The 17,368-nt window shown below is 39.7% G+C and overlaps 1 protein-coding gene across 1 annotated transcript in view; it reads left to right on the top strand.

Moving 5' to 3' along the window:
• The window catches only part of ttn.1 (titin, tandem duplicate 1), a 685,821-nt gene that overhangs the window by 425,195 nt on the left and 243,258 nt on the right, over positions 1-17,368 (top strand). The window contains exons 92-112 of the mRNA XM_041201521.1: positions 1,059-1,337; positions 1,468-1,746; positions 2,115-2,402; positions 3,345-3,623; positions 4,637-4,918; positions 6,409-6,687; positions 6,866-7,144; positions 7,709-7,987; positions 8,120-8,407; positions 8,673-8,951; positions 10,947-11,228; positions 11,348-11,626; positions 11,821-12,099; positions 12,235-12,513; positions 12,868-13,155; positions 13,284-13,562; positions 13,839-14,120; positions 15,224-15,502; positions 15,663-15,941; positions 16,491-16,769; positions 16,906-17,193. Of these exons, the coding sequence (XP_041057455.1) occupies positions 1,059-1,337; positions 1,468-1,746; positions 2,115-2,402; positions 3,345-3,623; positions 4,637-4,918; positions 6,409-6,687; positions 6,866-7,144; positions 7,709-7,987; positions 8,120-8,407; positions 8,673-8,951; positions 10,947-11,228; positions 11,348-11,626; positions 11,821-12,099; positions 12,235-12,513; positions 12,868-13,155; positions 13,284-13,562; positions 13,839-14,120; positions 15,224-15,502; positions 15,663-15,941; positions 16,491-16,769; positions 16,906-17,193 (5,904 nt within the window). The remainder of the gene's footprint in view (positions 1-1,058; positions 1,338-1,467; positions 1,747-2,114; positions 2,403-3,344; positions 3,624-4,636; positions 4,919-6,408; positions 6,688-6,865; positions 7,145-7,708; positions 7,988-8,119; positions 8,408-8,672; positions 8,952-10,946; positions 11,229-11,347; positions 11,627-11,820; positions 12,100-12,234; positions 12,514-12,867; positions 13,156-13,283; positions 13,563-13,838; positions 14,121-15,223; positions 15,503-15,662; positions 15,942-16,490; positions 16,770-16,905; positions 17,194-17,368) is intronic.

Raw genomic sequence — 17,368 nt, 5'->3', positions numbered from 1 at the left:
TAGTGCGTGGCAACAGAATCAAAAGCAGGAGAGAGAGTACTCACAGTTGCTTTGAGAGAGGGATGATGTGGTGCCGGGTCCTCACATGGGTGCTTGACACCGACCTTACTGTTGCCGCAGGCATGGCGCACTTCCTCACTAGTCAATACGAAGGCACACTCCTCAAAGTGTGTGAGGGGCCGAATGCGGGGCACTCCACCCCAGGTCTGGGACATCTCTCTGTTGTTGTGAGTCAGCTTCTCCTGCATGAAAACAGATGGAGAGAGTGTGAGCAGGACACATGGCACTGCATGGAATGTTTGTGTGGTGAGCAGAGCCATGGACAAGATGAGGCCACAAGCTCGAGGGGATATGAGCCTGATGGAGATGCGAGGGTGTGTGTGAGAGTTAATGGGGTTGTCCCTTGAGTTGTGAGACCCTGTGGATGTGTGGCGGGTTTGTGAGTGTTAAGAGTGATGAGGTGGTTGACTTACCCTGGTGGAATGGATGAGAGCATTCATCCTCCTACATTGGATGACTGACCTTCTCTGTGCCCTGGTGGCACCGACTGCTGCTACAAACGCCTCCGAGACCAGATTGGTAACTCTGGTGGACCTTCGGCAGCCAGAGTCGGGGTAGAGCACATTGTGATGGCCTTCCACTGCATCCAGCAGGTGGCCCAGAGAGGCATCATTAAATTTGGATGCTGCTGCTTTTGGGGCCATCTGTCACCTGGAGCAGCCCTGATTTGTAAACAATGAAGTAGGCTGCGCTCTGGTGACTTTAAATATGGGGCGTGGAGTGGGGAAGCACTGAAGCCATGGCTCGGCGGGCAAATCCAAGCCTGCCTGCCAGAGATCTGACGTGTTTCCCACGAATGTATTATTAATGAGGCTAGACGCGCCAGGAATGGGATGAAACGGCACAAAAATTTGCCCTTGCAGCTGGCGGGTAAAACGTCCTTTTTCCTGCCCGCTAACGCACTTTATGTAAATATGGGATGATTCCGCCCCAAAGCATTTTAAAATGATAACTAAAAAATGTGAAATATATTCATATTACCATTTATTTTAAACTAGAACCCCCAGGATTTATAAAGAAGATTGAAAATATAACAACATTGTCAGGGAATTCTGTTGTATTCCAATGTCTAGTAAGAGGCTCAAAGCCTATTAATGTAACTTGGATGAAAGACAAAGATGGTATCCAAGAGGATGATAATATATCATTATCTTTTGAGAATAATATTGCTACTCTTCAAATAACTACTGTTGGAGAAAATCATGCTGGGAAATATACATGTCATATCAAGAACGATGCAGGAACTGAGAAGTGTTTTGCCACATTGTTTGTAGCAGGTCAGTGCGACATTAGCTTCTACTTCAAAGTTTTTGCTAATCGCAAATGAACTCAGATTCTTTGTTGTGTGTCAACTAAAATGAGATTCTTACCGCTAATATATTGAAGAGAGTTTGTTTTCCTTCATAGAACCAGCAAAATTCACAGAACAAGCGCAGTCACTCAGTGTGACCGCAGGAAATCCAGCCAACCTGGAATGTGCTGTAACTGGTACACCAGAACTAAAAGTTAAATGTTTTAAGGATGGTAATGAAATTGTACCTAGCAGGAAACACAAGCTCAGCTTTAAGAATAACATGGTCACCCTAATGATTCCTTCTGTTTCCAATGATGATACTGCTGAATATACTTTTGAGGTCAAGAATGAGTTTGGGACCAGCATCTGTAAAGCTTCATTGACTGTATTAGGTTAGTGTTTTATCTGCATTAAAAGCTCACCAAGTTATATATCCAGTGTTATTTCAAAATTGTGCTTGCAGAACAGTGAAATCTTGATTGCAATGACCATACACATATATAATAGCGCTTATTGTTATGACTTTTTTTATTGAGACCAGGGATGCTGGAAGTAGGCAGATCAGCCATGTTCAGAGTTTAAAATAAGTTTTGTTTCGAATGGTCACAGAGGACATATTTCCTAATAAACCTGAAGATTATGCTGTTGACATCATGATGTCCTGTTATAAACAATCACAGTAGATTTTATTCATTTAGAGCACTCACAAATATTTGCTATAAGTTGATTGGCTGTGCTTTCGTCACTTTATCTTGGACAGATCAACTAATCCCCCCATTGTTTACAAGAAAATTACGAAAAATGGATGCTGTTTTAGGATCTTTCATACATATGGAATGCAAAGTTTCTGGTTCTCTTCCAATGAGCTTTACATGGTATAAAGATTTCAAAATAATAAAATCTGGTGAAAAATGCAAAGTATTATGCCAAGATAACACAACAACATTGGAAGTTAATGCACTGGAGTTTTCTGATCATGGAACTTATATTTGCAAAGCAACCAATTCAGCAGGAAGTGCTGAATGCAGTGGTGTCTTAAAAATAACAGGTTTGCAAAATGAACTTGCTTCATTTCAATTCGTATTATAGCTTTTGCATTTATCTGCACTAGTTCAAGTTCTGATTTTTTCATGATGCCGTACACAGCGCTGAATTCATAAGCCCTGCCAGGGGTGGAAACAGAGATGGACAGGACCTGAAAATACCAGTGCCCAATTCTAAGCCGGTTTCCTGATCCCGGGCCATTTTTACCAAAGTGGGTTTGGGGCACCCAAGGCTATCCACCCCCATGAATTGCGTAGCCAATTAGATTTGTTAAGAGCTTTTCTAAGCACACTTAAAAGGAGGGTATCTGGGCTTTTACCTTTAACTGGGTTTAACTGCTAAGAAGCTAGCACCCAGTGGCAGGCTGGAGGGGTGGCGCTCCAAGCAAGTCTAGTTCTCCTCGCCTGCCTGAGTGAAGCTGAAGGTTACTCTATAGAGGAATTTCAATCCCATCCCACCAACAGGCCACTGCTCAGCACCCCAAGCTCCCCAAAAGTGGTGGGCTGGCAGCTATATCTTTTTTATTTCATCTTCTGAAAAATGATAGTGACTGTGCCTCCATGTTGAAGCACACTCCCAGTTACTTACCATCCATTGCAACCTGCTGCTCCACTGAAGCTGGATGACCTATGATTGGCTCGCCAGCATAGAGAGCCTGCCCACCATCCTTAATTGAACAGGGAAATTTTCTACATGTCAATTTAGGGGGTGCCCTATTGAAAATCCCAATGATCGACTGTTGCCCCTGGGTACGAGATCTGGAAGCAGCCATGGATCCTGTTTCTTGCCCCTGAAGTGAAAATCCAGCCTATATATATGCTTAAAATTTGTTAAGCAGTTCATACTCAGTTGCAGCTTGGCCATTTTAATTTTACTGAAGCTTTACGCAATGTAATTATGTACTATGGGGATCCAATTGTATTCTTCTTTTCCATCTGAATTTTAGAGCCACCAAATTTTATAGAAAAGCCTGTAGCCCAGGAAACTGTACCTGGTTCTACAGTGCAGTTTAGAAGTGTTGTGCAAGGAACTGCTCCACTTTCTATAAAATGGCTGAAGGATGGCAGGGAGCTGATGTCTGGAGCTGACTGTTTCATTTTAAATGAAGGTTCAACAAGTTTACTCGAGTTGTTTTCCACTAAAGTTTCTGATTTGGGTGACTATACTTGTGAAGTCAGCAACAGGGTTGGCAGCACCACTTGTACAGCAAGACTGTTTGTCAAAGGTGTGTATTTTAGGTTCATTTGTTAAACCATTGTGGAAGACTGTTAAAAATTCTGTCTTCACCCAGTTTGAAAACTTTGCATGTGTGCAAAGCTATTTTACTTGAGTTTGTTATATACTTTTCACTGGTTTGTTATTTTTAATGTTACTATTGTGTTGTGTGTTGTCTCCCTTTGTTTCTTTATATGTTGCATGTGTTTCATTGGAAGAAATTTTATTCCCCACCAGAAGCAGACTGGGAAGCAGGGGACCCATTTAATTGGGTGGGAAGGTGCAGGTTGGAAACCCCATTGCCTTCCCATCTTAGCCCAATTAAGCCTAGAGTGGAAAGACGCAAAGACAGCCTTCCCACCCGGAAGCCAGTTGAGGAACTTTAGTGACTACGGGCCTCCTCTCACTGCCAGTGGTATTTAACCAGGTGCTGCAACACTTGGGCAACTCACTAGGTAACCCTGGCAGGTATCCTGCAGCCTGGTGGGGGGGGGGTCCCTTCTACTTGGACAGCCCAAGCCCAATGGAGATACCCGTCTGAGGCATGGGCCGCACAGGGAGTAAGACCCCAGCCTACCCAAGATACTAACCCTCCTCCATCACCTTGTCGGGGCCAAAGAGGGAAGCCCCGGTTAACCTGCCCCACTTACCTTGTTCCTGGGTCTTCATCGCCAATCCTCTGATTGGGCCTCCTGCAGTACCAGCAGTGGCCGCTGCTCTAGGTGGCATTGCCAGTACTGAAGAGCTACCATCCTCTGATTAGCTGGCAGTTCTAGGGGGCAGGAAATTCCTTCTGAGGACAGCGAGGACACCAACACACCAACCCAGTGCTTGAGTGGCACTAAATTGGGTTTGAAGAGGAGAGCATGGAAAGACCACAGTAGAGTTGCTACCTGTTCTCCAGCGTTGGGCAGGCCCCACTGCTGTGAGCATTAAATTTCGCCCATTGTTCCTTTAAATGTTGTATGAATTTATTCCTGCATTTTACTATTGTAATTAAGTTTACTACATTTTCTTCTCTAGAACCTCCGTATTTTATTAAGAAGTTAGATCCTGCAGCAATATTTAAAAAAGGAGAGACAGCAAGTTTTGAGTGCAAAGTAACTGGCACACCTGAAATCAAAGTCTCTTGGTTCAAGCATTATTGTGAGATTAGTGCCAGTAAAAAATACAGAATGTCATTTGTTGATTCCGTGGCAATCCTTGAAATTGCTGATATAAGTCTGGATGACAGTGGGACTTATTTTTGTAAAGCACAAAATGAAGCTGGCAGTGAATCTTGCGAGATTAAAGTTGCAGTTAAAGGTCTGTAAAAATTCCAAGTTACATTTTTTTTACCAGAAGTAAATTGATCTTTCTGGAAGTGTTGCAAGTTCTTTTTGTGTAATTGATGAATATTTGGGAACCTTGACTTAAGCAGCCTAATTTTATGGTTTCTTTTTAATTGTGGAGTAAAAATTAATTCTGTGCAGGAAGCTGACAGGTACAGAAAATGCAGGCATTTTCATCAGATGCCCCGGGAGATTTTAACTCCGGGGTTTGATTTGAACGTAGCTATTCAATTGCTCATTCCTTGAGCAGCATCCTGACTTGCATTTCTTGGTGAAGTTCCTACCAAAGTCCTGTGGATGCCTCACCCACTGCCAGAGTCAGTGGTATTAACTTGGGAAACATCAGAAATGGAGCAGGAAATGAAGATGCTCCTTTTAACAGCTCTCCCTTTACTATTGATGGGGTTAGTTAAAACTCCCCTTCTATGTTTTAAGATAGGCTACAGTCATTGCATCCAGGTAAAATTATATCTGATGAGGACTGCTACCGCCATTTGAAATGTATGGAAAAATATAAAATAAATGTCAAGTGCATTTATTAAAGTATTTGACGAATCTGCATTAAATAATAGCGGAAGAAGAAAACATCTGTGTGTTGGTTTGTCTCCCATGACTAATCATCAGGCATTTGAATGAAAATCACTGAAATATTTTAAGGCCAGGATATTGAGGGCGGGGGGTGGGGGGTGTGCGGGACCTGTTTGCCGATGCATAAAATGACCCGGGATGACATCGGGCTGAACTCCCAACATCACCTGGCGTCATTTTGATTTTCAGGCCGGTGACGCAGCCGAATCAACTGTGCACCCGCCGACCTGTCAACGGCCTATTGAGGCCATTTAAAAACTAATTGAAGTAATTAATGGACCTGCCCGTCCAACCTTAAGATTGGCAGGCAGGCCGCGAGCCCTGGTGGGCTTCAGAAAAAGCATGAAACCTCATCCATGGGCAGGATGAGGTTTCATGAGGGTTTTTAAAAAATGTAATAAAAGTTTGAATAAAAGCGATGGACATGTCCCAACTCATGTGACAGTGTCACATGAGGTGACATGTCAGGGAAATTTTATTTTTGTCCATTGTCCATTTTTGAATTTGGCATCAATCTCCCTGAGGCAGCACTTAGCCTCAGAGAGATGAGTGCACTCTTTTGCACGCATGGATGAAAGAGTGCACTCCCGGCTTAGGGAATACCCCCGCCCGCCCGTGCTGGGACTGCATAGCGCTTCCTGGTGGCTGGGCGGGCCTTAATTGGCCTGCTCACATAAAATGGCAGCACGCCCCCCAATCAGGGGCGCTGATCGGAGGTGCACCTACATGCGTCCGCTCCTGCACTCCCCCCCCCCACAATGGAGGGGGGTGGGGATTCTTCCCTAAGTGTCGGTGAGTATTGTTGGGCGTCACTTTGCAGAGCTTGAATTTTTGGGGGAGGTAATTTGTAAACCATGTCATGTGTTTATTCTTTAGAACCTCCCACATTTACGAAGAAATTTGAAGCAGTTGAGGTTATAAAATCCACTGATGTCACTCTTGAATGTGAGATGGCCGGTTCAGGCCCCTTTCAAGTTATGTGGTATAAAGACAATAAACAAATTCGACGCAGCAAAAAATACAAAATGATCTCTGACATTTCTTTAGCAAGTCTTTGCATTCTAACACCTGATAGCTCAGATGTTGGTGGATACACGTGTACAGTAAAAAATGATGTTGGGAGTTGTTCCTGCAGTGCTACAGTCAGTTTGAAAGGTCGGTGGCAATCCAGTTCTCCTAAGCAATTTTACGTGAATGTTATGTGGTATCTGCTTTGTTGTCATGTCACTGTACGGCATTATTGAATGTCTTGAAACTTAATATTCTAAATTATTAAACATTGGCTGTATAATTATACATTATAACAGGTTATATTCTCTTTACTTTAAACTAGAGAGACCAACTTTCGTACAAACAATAGAAAATGCAACAGTGTTTTCTGGAAATTCTGCTGTATTTCAATGTCTTGTGAAGGGCTCAGTTCCAATAACTACAAGCTGGAAAAAAGATGGCAAACATGTTAAAGAAGATGATAATGTAAAAATGTCCTTTGAAAACAATATTGCAACATTGCAGATTATTAAGGTTGAAGAAAATGACAGTGGAAATTACACTTGTCAGGCAAAGAATGACGCAGGAACTGCAAAATGCGTTGCTGCATTGGCAGTAATGGGTTAGTAGCAAGTAATAAGCACAAGTATTGTCCACAAGTTGATTTCAGTTTCATGATTTTTACTTTTCTACGTAAAATTATTTTTAAGTTTTTCTAATTAATTCTGTGATCATCAAAACATGGAATGTTATGACTGGCAATGGGAACATTTTCCATGTTGAGTAGGCATTTTCAGGAACAAATATTCAGGTCTGGCACTGTTAAATACAGGATATGGTTCCTCAACCATTCCCCCTTAATATATTTCTGATAAATCGTCAGAAGAGTATTTCCACTCCATCCATGTGACTTCTTTTTCACTTCCCTCACCATCAATTTTGTGGCATCTGTGAATGAGATTGTTGACTTAATGCCCAGATAGGGATAGTTTTGCAACTGACAAACCTACATGGAACACATACAGAAAGATTGACTTTCAGTGCAGAAGTTGTGACTATATTGACCCCAATTCTGAGTCACCAAACCTATTGAATGGCTTGCTGCCCCCAAATTATCTTAAAATAACAAACCTAACACAATTATTGCATCGTTCTCCTGATGAAAATGATATAATTTTTCCCACAGAACCTGCGAATATCATAGAAAAAACTGAGCAACTCACAGTGACTTCAGGAAACCCAGCCATTTTGGAATGTACTGTAGCTGGTACACCAGAATTAAGTTTTGCATGGTTCAAAAATGGAAAGCAACTGCAATCAAACAGAAAATATAAAATGAGTTTTCTGAATAAGTTGGCCAGTCTAAAAATTCTGTCTGTTGAAATGGATGACAGTGCTAACTATACTTTTAAAGTCCAGAATGAGTTTGGAGCTGACAGCTGCAGTATTTCTTTGACAGTGTTAGGTCAGTAATTAATTTGTATTGATGGCTTTGATTTCATAAAGCAATTATTTTAAAAGAAATTTTATCACAAGATTTAAAATAATTGACTCTCTTTTGATTGATATATTTTTTTCTTTCTCTTGTACCGGACAGAACAAATAATTGCTCCGTTGTTTACAAGAAAATTAAAGGAAATGAGCAGTACTTTAGGATCTTTTATACATATGGAATGCAAAGTTTCTGGTTCTATTCCAATGAGCATTACTTGGTATAAAGAGGGCAGTGAAATATCAGCTAGTAACAAATACACGATGTTATTTCAAGATAACACGCTGTCTTTAGAGGTCAATGGGTTAGACATTTCAGATGGTGGAATTTACACTTGCAAAGCAACAAATTCAGCAGGAAAGGATGAATGCAGTGCTGTCTTAAGTGTAAAAGGTTTGAAAAATTGCTTTGTCACATTTCCTTCTCATTGATAGTCTAAGAAATGCTTATTTCCATATCAAAACAGTCCATTAATTTTTCTTCAGTACAATATTGAAGCAACTAAATATGCCTGTCAAACTTCATTTTTTTTAATTCTTAGATGTTTGAAGGATATGTTAGAATGTATTATTCATAAAGTTGTCTTCAATTTGATTATTTCTTCAAGTTTCTACATACATGAGTTAATTAAGTATGTTCTTTCTTGTGTGAATTTTAGAGCCCCCAAGCTTTACAGAAAAAATAACATTGCGAGATGTTGTACTTGGTTCTACAGTACAGTTTAGGAGTGTTGTGAAAGGAAGCACTCCAATATCTGCAAAATGGCTCAAAGGGGACAGGGAACTGATGCATGGTGTGGCATATTCTATTTGGAATGAAGGCTCAACATTTTTTCTAGAGTTGGTCTCAGCTAAAATATCTGATGCAGGTGGTTACACCTGCCAAGTAAGCAATGATGTTGGTACAGCTGCCTGTTCTGCAGAATTGTTTGTGAAAGGTGTGCATTTCTGTATTTTTTATTACACTTCTGTTTTATATAAATACTGTTTTTTTTTCCTGCTTACCTATTTTCAGAGTTTAACACCATCAACTTGATTTCTTGATGGTTGATTAGCTGTAGTGCTAGAACTTTACACAGCCAGCCACAGAGAGGGGGCAATGCCAATTACCCAGCATCAGTAAATCAGGGCTGATAGTCAGACTTGGGACAGAATATTAAGCTTGGCGGGTGGGCGTGCGCCCAACCCGGCTGAGTATAAAATAATGCGCAATGACATGGCAAGCGTCCCGATGTTACCACACATTCACGCGATATTTCGTTCGGTGGGCACGCCGAAGTCAGCAGCACGCCTTAGTAAGGCCATTAAAAAGGTAATTAAATTTAAATTTATGCTGCCCGTCCAACCTAACGGTTGGCAGGCAGGCAAAAAGGTCACGTGGCCTTTGCACATTTTAGGAAACCTCTTCCACGGGTGGGATGAGATTTCCTAAAGCAAATAAAAATAAAATTAAATTTTTACATTCGAATTAAAAACATGTCCCTGCTCATGTGGCAGAGACACATGAGGGGTCATATTTTATGACATTTTTCTGTTCTTTATTAATTTTTTCAATATCTTCTTCATCTCCCTGAGGCAGTTCCGTGCCTCAGAGAGATTATTCCGCACACTCTCGTGTGCATGCTTGAAGTTCGCGCTAGGCCGGCTCGTCCTCCTCTCCCTGCCAGTATAGGCTGTGCACATCGCTGCCATTCATGTATCACGCTTTGCGGGCCTTAATTGGCCACCAGTGTGAAATCGCAGTGCGCTGTTGATCACGGGCGGTGGTCGGCTTCTCAACCACCCCCACCCACCAATCCCACATACCAAGGGCAAAACTCTGCCCTTGATGTTTCTTATTTTGAATCTTCACACTTTTGACATTAACTGTTAGCACCATACAATTTTTGTTCTGAGGTTAAGGAAGAATTGGCAAAAATACTGTCATAAATCAAATTGATTTGTATCATGAAATGACAGAGATGACAATTTTGAGAAGTTTTAAGGCCTAGAATACCCAACCCCTAAAATGAAGAAGAACTAATATAGTGGAGGCAGTAATGAGAAAAGCTGAAAGCTTATGAAAAAGGAAATTCAGTTTGCTTTACTATACACAGAACTTTAATTGAGTATTAAACTATGGACAGAATTTTGCTGTTGGCGAGTGGGGGCCCGCTCGCCAACGCGTAAGATGACGCGGGAGGATGTCGGAGCCCCTGACGTCATCCCACCCCATTTAAATTTTCAGGAAGGCGGGGGCGCAGCAAAATCAGCTGTCCGCCTGCCGACCTGTAAATGGCCAATTGAGGTCATTGACAGGATCACTTAAACAATCAAAGGACCTGCCGGTCCAACCTTAAGGTTGGTGGACAGGCCATGAGCCCCGGCGGCAAATAGAAAAAACATGAAACCTCATCCACAGGTGGGATGAGGTTTCATGTAGGTTTCAAAAATTTTAATAAAGTTATTCTGTAAATTATAAGCATGTCCCATCTCATGAGGGGGACATGTTAGGGAATTTTTTTTTTCTATTTTTAATATTTTTCAACGTAGAAGCGATTTCCCCGAGGCAGCACTTAGTCTCATGGAATTGTGCGCTCTTTCGTGTGCATGCACAAAAGAGTGCACTCTCACTTTTAGGGAATCCCCCGCATTCACACAGGAAATACATAGCGCTTCCCGCTGGATGTCACGCTGGGCGGGCCTTAATTTGCCCACCCATGTAAAATAGCGGCACGGCCCGCTTCTCCGGCGGGGATCGGCTCCCTGCCTGCCAGGGATTGGGTCGGGCCCATCCGCCCGGCAGGCAGAAAATTCTGCCCTGTGTTTTTGTTAGATTTGTAAATTTACATCGGTGATGTTTTCTTGTTACTTAATTATATCTAAATGTTAGTTTGAATTGCTTTTGATTATCCTTTGAATTTATTCTAACATTTATAACATTTGGCTTCTAGAACCTCCTAGCTTAATCAAAAAACTAAATTCTTCAACAATACTAAGAAAAGGAGTCACAGCACATTTTGAGTGTATTATAACTGGCACACCTGAAATCAAAGTCACTTGGTACAAAAATGGTCATGAGGTTATAGCCAGTGACAAATTTATGATGTCATTTGATGGTTCTGTGGCAGTTCTTGAGATTATTGATGTTATTCTGGATGACAGTGCAAGCTACATCTGTGAAGCAAGGAATGAAGCTGGTAGTGACAGCTGCAGCACTGAGGTTGAAGTTAAAGGTCTGTAATAATGCCTTCCTTAATTCGGTGACAAAATATATATTGTGGTTTCTTGAGCAAGACTTTTTTTGTTTCTGTACTTTAGTTGATTCAACATCTTTATTGTGATTACTTTATAGAACCTCCCAATTTTAGAAGGAAACTTGAATCTGCTGAGATAGTTAAAACCAGTGACATCACTCTTGATTGTGAGGTGGCTGGAACAGGCCCTTTTGAAGTTATGTGGTATAAGGACAATAAACAAATTCGTCGCAGCAAAAAATACAAAATTATCTCTGACAATTCTTTAGCCAGTCTCTGCATTCTAACACCTGATACCTCTGATGTAGGAGAATACATGTGTACAGTAAAAAATGATGTGGGTAGTTGTTCCTGCAGTTCTACAGTCAGTTTGAAAGGTCAGTTGTAGCATGTTATCAGAAAATATTTTTCTTCCACTGTTGATAGTGTTATTTTAGTTGTCTTGCACTCCATTGGAAAAGTAATTGCTACGATATCTGTTGAAGCATTCTACTTCTTCTTGTTAAAGCATTCTTAGAAAAACCATGATAAACTGTGGAGTATATTCACATTACTATTTGCTTTGAACTAGAACCCCCAGGATTTATAAAGAAGATTGAAAATATAACAGCATTGTCAGGGAATTCTGTTGTATTCCAATGTCTTGTAAGAGGTTCAACACCTATTTCTGCAACTTGGATGAAAGACAAAGATAATGTCAAAGAAGATGGCAATATTACATTGTCTTTTGAAAGTAATATTGCTACTCTTCAAATTAATACTGTTGGAGAAAATCATGCTGGGAAATATACATGTCATATCAAGAATGATGCAGGAACTGAGAGATGTTTTGCCACATTGTTAGTAGCAGGTCAGTGCAACATTAGCTTAATAGTATCTTCCACTTCCAAGTTTTTGATAATTGCAGGTGAACTCAGATTCTTTGTTGTGCACTATAGAGATTCATAGCAGTAACAGATTGAAGAGATCTTTTCCTCCTTCATAGAACCAGCAAAATTCACAGAACAAGCGCAGTCATTCAGTGTGACTGCAGGAAATCCAGCAAGCTTGGAATGTACTGTAACTGGTACACCAGAACTAAAAGTTAAATGTTTTAAGGATGGTAAAGAAATGGTACCTAGCAGAAAACACAAACTCAGCTTTGAAAATAATCTAGTCAGCCTAAAGATTCCTTCTGTTTCTATTGATGATACTGCTGAATATACTTTTGAGGTCAAGAATGAGTTTGGAACCAGCATCTGTAAAGCATCATTGACTGTATTAGGTTAGTGTTTTATTTGTATTTAGAATTTGACTAATTTAAATATCCAGTGCCATTTAAAAACTTTGCTTTCAATTAAGTTGACCATAACTATATATAAAGGGTTCCATTGTTATAATTTGTCTTGTCGAGACCCAGTGATGATGGGAGTATTTAAATCAGCTAAATTGCAAGTTTAAAAAAATGCTTTGTTTGAATGGTCTCAGAAGATATATATCCTTGTAAACCAGAAAATTCCATTGTTGAAGTCAAAGCATCTTATAATAAACAATCACACTAGATTTGATTCATTTATAGCACTTCCAAATATTTGTTGTAAGTTGACTGGCTGTGCTTTTGTCACTTTATCTTGGACAGATCAAATTATTCCCCCATTGTTTACAAGAAAGTTCCAGGAATTGGACAATATTTTAGGATCTTTTGTACATATGGAATGCAAAGCTTCTGGTTCTCTTCCAATTAGCTTTACATGGTATAAAGATTTCAAAGCAATAACATCTGATGAAAAATACAAGGTATTATATCAAGATAACACAACAACATTGGAAGTTAATGAGCTGGAGTTTTCTGATCATGGAACTTACATTTGCAAAGCAACCAATTCAGCAGGAAGCGATGAATGCAGTGGTGTCTTAAAAATAACAGGTTTGAAAGATGAACTTGCTTTGCTTTTGCATTTGTCTGCACTTGTTCAATTTCTGATTTTTGCTCAATGCCCTAAAAATGTAAACTAAGAGCTAAAGGAATTGAATTTTTTTTTACCTGAATTTTAGAGCCACCAAGTTTTATGGAAAAACATGTAGGCCAGGAAACTGTACCTGGTTCCACAGTGCAGTTTAGAAGTGTGGTGAAAGGAACTGCTCCACTTTCTATAAAATGGCTGAAGGATGGCAGGGAGCTGATATCTGGAGCTGACTGTTTCATTTTAAATGAAGGTTCAACAAGTTTACTCGAGTTACTTTCAGCCAAGGTTTCTGATTTGGGTGACTATACTTGTGAAGTCAGCAACAGGGTTGGCAGCGCCACTTGTACAGCAAGACTGTTTGTCAAAGGTGTGTATTTTAGGTTCATTTGTTAAACCATTGTGGAAGACTGTTAAAAATTCTGTCTTCACCCAGTTTGAAAACTTTGCATGTGTGCAAAGTTATTTGACTTTGGTTCGTTATATACTTTTCACTGGTTTGTTACTTTTAATGTTACTATTGTGTTGTGTGTTGTCTTCCTGTATTCCTTCACAGTTGTAGATCTTTCATTGTTCCTTTTTATGTCGTCTATGCTTTTTCCAGCATTTGTTTCTGCAATTAAGTTTACCATATTTTCTTCTCTAGAACCTCCGTATTTTATTAAGAAGTTAGATCCTGCAGCAATATTTAAAAAAGGAGAGACAGCAAGTTTTGAGTGCAAAGTAACTGGCACACCTGAAATCAAAGTCTCTTGGTTCAGGAATTATCGTGAGATTAGTGCCAGTGAAAAATACAGAATGTCATTCGTTGATTCTGTGGCAATCTTTGAGATTGCTGATGTAAGCCTGGATGACAGTGGGAGTTATTCTTGTAAAGCACAAAATGAAGCTGGCAGTGAATCTTGCAAGATTAAAGTTGCAGTGAAAGGTCTGTAAAAATTCCTAGATACACTTTCCATCAAAACTAAATTGATCTTTCTGAAAGTGTTGCAAGTTCCTTTTGTGTAATTGTGGAATATTTGGGAATCTTGACTTAAGCAGCCTAGTTTTATGGCTTTTTATTGTGGAATAGAAATTAAGTCTCTGTGGCAAGCTGGCAGGTGCAGATTGTGACAGCGTCTTCATTGGAGGCCCAAGGTGATTTAACTGATGGGTTTGATTCCAGTGTAGCCGTTCAGCCGTTCGACTGTTTGGCGCAGAAAGGGGCAACTGGTTTCCTGTGGTAGGATGAGTGGTGAGGGAAGATGGGTTACTGTGGGAAGTGGTTGCAAGGTGCTCATATCTGACTTCTGGCACCATAAACTGCCAGAAAGCATCTGCAAGGTAAACCTGGAACGGGGGTTTTGTAAGATTCTCAGATTCTGTGAGAGATTCTCTGTAGAGGGGTGAAGCCAACAGCTAGGAGGCAACGCCATTTTTTTTGAGGCCAGGACAAGTTTCCATTATTGAAACATTTTTAGTTTATCTCAAAGACTTTGCTATTTTCCCTATAACCTTATCTGGAGAGCAGCCATCAGAGGAACCCCGCATCATGCTCAAAAGATAATTAAAATTGGATTTTAGTCCCATGTTTGTAATCAGAGCCTTTGCATTTATCGGTGAGATTCCTGCTGCAATCTGATAGATATTTTTCTCTACCAGTGGTGTTAAAAATGGGGAAATGGCAGGAACAGAGCAGGAAATGGAGGTGTTTGATTGTAACTGCTCCCTTTGCTTCTTTCCTGCTGGTTGGGCATAGGGAAAATTTTCTCTAACCATGTGCATCTGGGCAAAATTATAAACCTTGAGGACTGATCATGCCGTTGAAAATTGAAAATAAAACAACAAACATAAAGTGTATTTATTAAAATATTTGAATAATCTGCATTCAGTGATAGCTGGAGGAGAAAGCGTCTGGGTGTTGATTTGTCTGCCAGGTTTAGCCATTACACTTTAAAATTTGAATCACAATTCTTTATGTCATTTGTAATTGTTGGGAGTCAATTTTCTAACCTGAGATTTATAAACCATGTTATCGTCTTTACTCTTTAGAGCCTCCCACATTTACGAAGAAGCTTGAGCCAGTTGAGGTAGTAAAATCCACTGATTTCACTCTTGACTGTGAGGTGGCCAGTTCAACTCCCTTTGAAGTTATGTGGTATAAAGACAATAAACAAATCCGACACAGTAAAAAATACAAAATGATCACTGATATTTCTTTAGCCAGTCTTTGCATTCTAAAGTCTGATAGCTCAGATGTTGGTGAATACAAGTGTACGGTAAAAAATGATGTTGGCAGTTGCTCCTGCAATGCTACAGTCAGTTTGAAAGGTCAGTTACAATCCAGTTCTCCTAAGTAATTTTACGTGGATGTTTGTTATCATGTTCCTATGAGGTATTGTTGAATGTCTTGAAATAATATTTTTAATAATTAAACATTGGCTGATAATTATAAATTATAACAGGTTATATTCTCTTTACTTTAAACTAGAGAGACCAACCTTCGTACAAACAATACAAAATGCAACAGTATTTTCTGGAAATTCTGCTGTATTTCAATGTCTTGTGAAGGGCTCAGTTCCAATAACTACAAGCTGGAAAAAAGATGGCAAACATGTTAAAGAAGATGATAATGTAAAAATGTCCTTTGAAAACAATGTTGCCACGTTGCAGATTATTAAGGTTGAAGAAATTGACAGTGGAAATTACATATGTCATGCAAAGAATGACGCAGGAACTGCAAAATGCTTTGCTACATTGGCCGTATTGGGTTAGTAGCAAGTAATAAGCACAAGTATTGTCCAAAAGTCATTGATCGCAGTTCATAATATTTACATATACACATACAATTGTCTTAATGTCTTGTGATCATCGAAATGAATGTTATAACTGGCAATGGGAACAGTTTCCATGTGCAGCAGCCATTGTCAGGAACCATATAGCTTCCTCTGCTTGACGCCAAAGAAATGTTTCTGGCAAATTCTATCCATGTGGCTTCCTTCCGTCTCCCTCACCACCTATTTTATGATCTCTCTAAACGAGATTGTTAACATAATGCGCAGATAGGAACAGTTTTGCGACATGAGCAGAAACCTATTGCGAGTTAATTTGAGACTGCCCAAAATCATTTCACATGGAACACATACAGTAATCATGCAAATTGACACTTTTATTGCAGCAACCCAACTGGATTTGAACCCAACCCATGAGTTATCAAATGTGGGAGGTTGCTCCATCCATATTAATAGCCTTAAAATACCAATCCTAACACAATTATTAGATAGCTCTCCTGATGAAAATGATCTAATTTTTCCTACAGAACCTGCGAATATCATAGAAAAAACGGAGCCATTCACAGTGACTTCAGGAAACCCAGCCATCTTGGAATGTGCTGTAGTTGGTACACCAGAATTGAGTGTTGCATGGTTCAAACATGGAAAGCAATTGGAATCAAATAGAAAATATAAAATGAGTCTTGTGAATAAGGTGGCCAGTCTAAAAATTCTGTCTGTTGAAATGGATGACAGTGCTGACTATACTTTTAAAGTCCAGAATGAGTTTGGAGCTGACAGCTGCAATGTTTCTTTGACAGTGTTAGGTCAGTGATTATTTTGTATCAAAGGCTTTGATTTCATAAAGCAATTATTTTAAAACCAAATCTTATCACAAAGTTTAAAATAATGGACACTATTTTGATTGATTGCTGTGATTTTTTTCCCCCTTGTACCGGACAGAACAAATAATTGCTCCACTCTTTACAAGAAAATTAAAGGAAATGAGCAGTACTTTAGGATCTTTTGTACGAATGGAATGCAAAGTTTCTGGTTCTATTCCAATGAGCATTACTTGGTATAAAGAGGGCAGTGAAATATCAGCTAGTAACAAATACAAGATGTTATTTCAAGATAACACGCTGTCTTTAGAGGTCAATGGGTTGGACATTTCAGATGGTGGAATTTACACTTGCAAAGCAACAAATTCAGCAGGAAAGGATGAATGCAGTGCTGTCTTAAGTGTAAAAGGTTTGAAAAATTGCTTTGTCACATTTCCTTCTCATTGATAGTCTAAGAAATGCTTATTTCCATATCAAAACAGTCCATTAATTTTTCTTCAGTACAATATTGAAGCAACTAAATATGCCTGTCAAACTTCATTTTTTTTAATTCTTAGATGTTTGAAGGATATGTTAGAATATTT

This window comes from Carcharodon carcharias, chromosome 12, assembly GCF_017639515.1.
Source record: "Carcharodon carcharias isolate sCarCar2 chromosome 12, sCarCar2.pri, whole genome shotgun sequence".
NCBI classification, from domain to species: Eukaryota; Metazoa; Chordata; class Chondrichthyes; order Lamniformes; family Lamnidae; genus Carcharodon; species Carcharodon carcharias.
This window is presented reverse-complemented; position numbering and strand designations above follow the sequence as displayed.